At 29.2% G+C, this 6,773-nt stretch overlaps 1 protein-coding gene across 1 annotated transcript; it reads right to left on the bottom strand.

Annotated features, from left to right (window-relative positions):
- Positions 1-1,253: 1,253 nt before the first annotated feature.
- On the bottom strand, positions 1,254-4,045 carry LOC114176979 (protein SRG1-like). The gene is made up of 4 exons (XM_028062184.1): positions 3,765-4,045; positions 3,447-3,691; positions 3,050-3,374; positions 1,254-1,596 (listed from the first exon to the last, which is right to left on the bottom strand). Exons 1-4 carry the CDS (start codon positions 4,011-4,013, stop codon positions 1,348-1,350), a joined length of 1,068 nt encoding a protein of 355 aa, XP_027917985.1. The 5' UTR covers positions 4,014-4,045; the 3' UTR covers positions 1,254-1,347.
- Positions 4,046-6,773: the final 2,728 nt, after the last annotated feature.

Raw genomic sequence — 6,773 nt, 5'->3', positions numbered from 1 at the left:
TAAACTTAGAATTATTACATGTGAGTATTATTTATTTTGAAATTACAGTTATATTATATGTAGTGTTTTTGAACATCTGTAGAACTTTTTGAATGTACTCAAACATTATCACAAATGTTTTAATGCTAAGACTTCATATTGTACACAAACTGACCTATTATCAATTTTAGTTTTGGTTTCTAATATTTTCTTTACTTTTTTTTTTCTTCAAACTTTGAAATTATTGTTTTTAATATACAGTATAGATTTTAAGTCAAATTATTAATATTTATTTTAGAAATAAAAAAAATATTTATTACTCAATAACATATTAACAAGGCATCATATATTGAGTATTGTATGAGATTTCATGTGTGATCTTTTTCTAGACACAACACAAAGCCGACTCTAATAACAAAAAATATTTTAAAAAAAAAATATCAATTCCCACCAACTTTAATAAAATAGGAAACATTATTAATTTATGCATAGCGTAGGTTTAGCCGACGCAAACTAATAAAATTGATTAATAAAATTGATGGTGTCGACTGACCGACACATAATAAGTGACATTGTTTGAAGAAAGTGCATTGCAAGTTGCCCCTCTGCAAAAATAGGAAAACTTGAACATTGTGAGGGTTTGGGTTTGCATGAGATGGATTTCTTAACCATCCAAGATAGTGATCGAAGCTTCATTTACTACATTATTGATTGAAGTTCATTGGTTGCATATGGTTTAAGAGTTTTTGGTGGAGGGGTAGGATTTTTGTTAAGGTGCGTCAAGTCACGGTGAACTACTTTCGATTATGTGGTGAGCTGCATTTTGAATATGTGTTGAATTATATATTATTTGATTTTTGATCTCATTCTCCATTTGGAATTAGGTGGTGCTATGATCGAAGGTGACCCTTTGAATGTTTGGGTGAAGTAGATACTTGGAATGGAGGTCAAAGTTGTCAGTTTTATTTTTGGATATGTATATATTCATTATTTAGTGATTAATTTTAGCTTTACGTGACTAATTTTTTGTTGATGAGTGTTATATTTACATTTATTTATATAGTATAATTTGATCTTATTTCTAATTAATGTAGAATCTTTTATACTTTTAGAAGGATTATACTACAAATCACTAATATTACTGAAAAAAGTAATTAACATGATTAATTTCATAGTATGTGTTGCAGTGAGTGATTCCAACTGTATTTATTTTATGAGGCTATATATGAACGAATAAGTACTTTTAGTTTTGCATTATCTACCTAGACTCAAACTTAAGAAAAAAGGATGCATCCCACACATGCATATAAAGGTGCAGCATTTGAGTTTATTATGATGGATAAAGTATTTACAAGAAGATAGGTAATATTAAGTTTTAAGCCTCATTTTGTCCAAGTGGGACTTCCCATTAAGATTGCGAGAGAAAAAGTCTTTGATGTAATCTTCCATGAGCATGGTTTTGAACAAGGGAGGGTTTTCAGAATTTAACAAGCTTTTGACAGGTCCAATCTCTGCCCCAGATTTAGGGTTGAAGAACATGGCGATGGAGATTCTCTCCTTCTCTTTGTTCACTGCAGCCCTGTGTTCTATGCTGGTGTAGGCCCCATTGCTTAGAATCTGAGACATCACGCAAAACTTTAGTTTTTTTGGATATGGAGATTCTATCATTTGCATTCATTTCACTATTTTTCTCATCCTTTTTCAAATCAACCATTTTAAAAAAGACATTTTTTCCACTCTACACTTTTCTTATAGTTTAAACTTCTGAACTCTTCACTTTCTTTCTCCTCAAGTAAGTGCTTTTGGGTTTCCAATTGCAATTCAAGAATACGCGTTATGATAAGTAAACTTTATTATCCTTGACAGTTCATTTAGAGTAATCAAACCAGGTCAATATCATGCATATTGCACATTCAAGTAATATATGTCACCACTAACCTATCTAACTAATATATTCATTCAATCAAGTTCTTCATTCTTCATCTTCATCTTCATCTCCTTAATTCTAGGACCATTTACCTCTATTAGGACATTAAGCTGAGAAAATTAACGTTGTTTTATTCTGTGCAGTTTCAGAAAGAAAGGGATGCTAATAAGAATATAAAATGTCAATATATATATATATATATATATATATATATATATATATATATATATAAAGTAAAATCATCAATCAACATAACATCATTATTTGTGTTCATGAGAATTTATGTTGATCTATTTTTCTTTTAATAATGGTCATGTGGTTTTATTTGATTGAACGCGAAATAAAACTAAGATCAAATATAAATATCAGTTTTCTATTATTTATTGAAAAGAATAAATAAAATTCAAGGTTTATTTGAACGTCACGTAAAAGCAGGGGAAATGTTTGTTGTATTTCACTTTGGCTTAATTTTTTATACATTACGTATTTTTGGTTAACATAAAATAGCAAATAATTTAATGTTAAGAAAAAGGTAATATAGTAAAATTTTGTTTAGTTAAGTTTATTTTTTGATTAATACCTATTTTATATTATCTATTCATCTACTAGTTCACTTCCGAATGAGGTATTATTCGCTTTTAAAATCTTATATCTCGAATTTTTTTTTCTGAAAAACATTTTTGTGGGTTATGCTATGACTGAAGAATAAGCAGAAATTTTTTTGATTTCTTTGTCTTATCTCTCTTTTACTTGTACCATTGCTACTTTTTCCCTTTTTTCCCTCTCTATTGTACTCCCAACTCAAATGGACATGAACCTAGCTATATAATAAACCTATTTATGAAACAAATTAAATAAAAAACCTTTTGAAAACATAATTAATTGCAAAGATCACACCATAACTGTTTCAAAATCTTTAAAATATCACACACCTCTCTATATTTCAAGTAAATACAAGTTATTCCTATTATTTTCATCCATAAAATTTTAAACCCTTTTCATTGATTTCCGTACGTAATCCTGACGTGATGATGTTGAGTTTTGTTTTATCCATCTAAAGAAAACCTAACACCAAGTTGAATAGCCCACGTGCATGATGATATAAGAAAAACATAGGAAAAAGCAAAGAAAAGCATGACAGACCTCCATGATGTCCCCAACGTTAACTACAAAAGCATCTGGTAGAAAGGTCACAGGAATCCAAACCCCACTTTTCTTTATCTCCAGACCCTCCACTCCATTCACCTGGTTAAGAATGGTTATGCCTGTCGCATCAGAGTGAGGGGTCAACCCTACAACCATCTCTGGTTTAGGGCATGGTGGATAGTATGACATCCTCATTGACTGCATCCCATCATCAAAAAACTCTTCCACTTCCTTCATCTCCATTCCTATGGCTTTTCCTAACAATCCAAGAAGTTCCATACCAAGCTTCCTCACTTCTCTGAAGTATAACTCCAAGCTTTCCCTTCACAAATACATATATATTCATCTGTTTATCTTCATTATGTTATCTCAACATAAAAACCGTAACTTTTACCTGAGTGATGCAGGGAGCTGAGGGAGAAGATATGGCTTTCTTCTTTCAACTGGGTTGATCAACATGTAGAATCTGTCTCCCCAGTCAAGCTTTTGATCTTTACATCGAATCACACTTCCGTAACCTTGAACATCACCTGCTCTGATTTGATATTTCTTCTTCTCTTCAATGGGAAGTTGGAAGAATTTCTCAATCTCATGTTTCAGCTTCTGCAGCAGTTCAGAGCTAACACCATGGTTCACCACCTGCATAAACAAACACTTAGTTACTGCCAATGGAAAAAAGTAAACAACTAATTGTGTACTACTAAGTAGAAACCTGAAAAAAACCCCAATCTTTGCATGCTGTGTAGAGCTTGTGAAGTTGAGCATCTCTGGAATTTTCATGCAGCAAGGTTTCAAAGTCGAAGACGGGAATCGTTGGGAAAGAGGGTTCATGTGATGGAATCGAAGGTTGTTGTGGGCGAATATACATTTCTGGTATTCCCATTTCTGGTTTGTTGGCGACTTCCATGACACCAAGAACAGAATGAGAGCTCCCAAAGTCAGTAACCTGTGTTGAAGCCATGATTGAAGGTGCGTGCCACACAAAGGTGTGATCGGTATTTATGCAGCAAGAAGTTCAGTTTGGACCCGTTCTTGGAGGTTAAAAATGTTATTATAATGCGCATAGGTCTTTGACTGTGACTAAATAATGCGTGCGGCCACGATGGCTATTATTTGATCATGTATAAGGTGTTGTGTAATACATCGTATTCATATTAGTATCGATTTGTATGATTTATGAACCAACAAGCAGGAAACAGTTAAATGGTGAAGGAGATATGCTGGTTGCAGGTCGGCAATGCTCTTTAACATTTATTTTCTATAAAAATAAATAAATTTTGTTCAATTCTATCAATTTTTATATTCAAGTTTATAGAAGCGAAGACTTTATTGAACATGAATAAGTTATCGAATCATATTGGCGTAAAAAGGAAGACATATAATTAGTAATGTCAACTATGCACACATGATAAGGTTAATAACTTTTCGTATCTTTTTCGGATAAATATTTACCTTATATTTATTCTCGTATTTATACGAGTATCCGATTCATAAATATCCACGGTAATTTTTGCTATTTAAGAACAAAATAATAAAATATTTAATAACATAATTTAATCATAAATTTAAATAAAATACGATACACAATATTCATAAATTTTAAATAAATTTAAATAATCCATTTAAATAGTTTAAATAACAATTTATAAAAAAATGAAGATTTTTTTAAAATCAATTAATAAGAAATAATTCATTCAAAATTGATGTGTTAATATTTTAATCATGTTATTTTAATTTAAATTATAGTATAACAAATACAGATACTATTATACTCGTACTCATATGTTAACATTATGAAATCTTTTTAAAATATCAATCTCCAATCCATTTGAAATTTTATCCATGATACCTATAATATAGGTTTTTTTACATTCCTAATCCTAATAGGATAATTATCTTATTTTATTTGTCCACCGTATGTATGTTTAATATGTTTTATTTGATAAATAGAATAATTAATAAAATTATAGTGAGATTTATAAGGATTTAATGTTAGAAAAGATATAAAGCCAGTAGAAAAGATACCCTTTTTTCAGTTTGAAAGAATCTAACGGCGATATTTTTTTTTCCCTACCATTCTTTATCAAGTACCTTATATTGATTTTGTTTTATAAATATCGTATAGAATATTCATATCTTCATCCTATAAATGCTTAAGGGTAGAGTAATAATTGGTTTTTGTTATTTCTTGTACTGATCTATGCTTCTCTTTGTGACGCCATTACATGGTGTTCTATGTGCAGAAAAAATTGTTAAAGAATATCACTCTTTTCACCAAACTTTTGTAAATTATCGTTTAAATTCTCTCCAATAATCACTTCTTATTAAGATCATTCATGCCTTTTTTTTTTCATTTTTTCATTTTTTTCAACGGAAACTATTGAAAACTCTGAAAAACGAGCCAAGAACAAAACTCTTGTCTTTTAGTTATTCATATGGACTTAGATATATTTTTTTTATTAGTGTTACAAGCTTGAGACTTACCTAGGCAGATTTTCTTCACTTGAAAATTATCTTTCCATCATCCTTCCAAATAACAACTAAAGATAATAATACTTAACATCTTATAATTATCCTTTTCCACTTCATTATGCATAGTTTACATCTCACTCTATGAAGAAGTCTTGGGAAACAAGTTTAGTATCTACATATTTGTCAACATAATTTATTATAAACTCAATTACCACCTTTGTAATCCACCTTGTTATATCATCTTTGACTACATCAATTTTACTACTTCTACGTGTAATAATCAGAGTGACTTCAAATTGAAAGACCATTATCGTGTTATAGATAACTTGAGAGACACTTGCATTACAATTATAAAATTTTCTCATGCGTCAATATTATTTCTAATATTTATACTTACATGTGAGCTTAGATATTCTATATTAGTCATGACTTGTAAGATGTACACATCAATTGTCCAACTAGTGTTACAGTCATTTGGTTAACAATAACAATCAATAGTAATGTTTATAAAACTGTTATATTAATTATTAAATCTCACATCATCGAAAAATCCGTTTCAAAAACGTAATCATATTATTCAATAAATAAATATTCAAATTAAATACATTGTATGTAAATCAAAGTTATTTAGAAGTAGCCTATATTGGACTGACCAATAGGAAACTCATTGCGGTGCCGTAATTTATTTATAATATAAATATATGTTTCGAAATTATTCATTTTAACGAAAAACACCCGCTTCAAAATTATTTTACCGTAAATTTAAATTTGAAAAAAAAACACTTTTAATTTTAATTTAAAAATTTATGCTAACAATATTTGTGGATAACAAAGAATTTTTATAAGTAAAATAAAACAGATACTCATTTAACAAGTATTGTGTATGTATGAAACAAAATAAAGTTAACTTTTTTTTTGTATTCAATAGTGTATCTAAAGTTTTATAAATATCAAATCATAAACATTATTCAAGGTGAAGAAGGATAAGGTTCAATACTTTCTTTTGGTTTATTCATTATGTAAATTAAGTCTTTAGTCTCTGTGATACGGTATTGTATGACATTTGAATTCTGATTGGAGTATTCTATGTATTTACTTCTCAATAAAGTTTTTTTTATACAAATATGTTTGCCTCAAAAATATAAAGAAAATATAAATGCTATGTAACTTTGCGAGGATTCTACGCTAATTATATACATATATTATTGATTGAAAAATAATATTATATATGCGGTCCATAAAACCATCA

Source organism: Vigna unguiculata, chromosome 3 (genome assembly GCF_004118075.2).
Source record: "Vigna unguiculata cultivar IT97K-499-35 chromosome 3, ASM411807v1, whole genome shotgun sequence".
NCBI lineage: Eukaryota > Viridiplantae > Streptophyta > Magnoliopsida > Fabales > Fabaceae > Vigna > Vigna unguiculata.
This window is presented reverse-complemented; position numbering and strand designations above follow the sequence as displayed.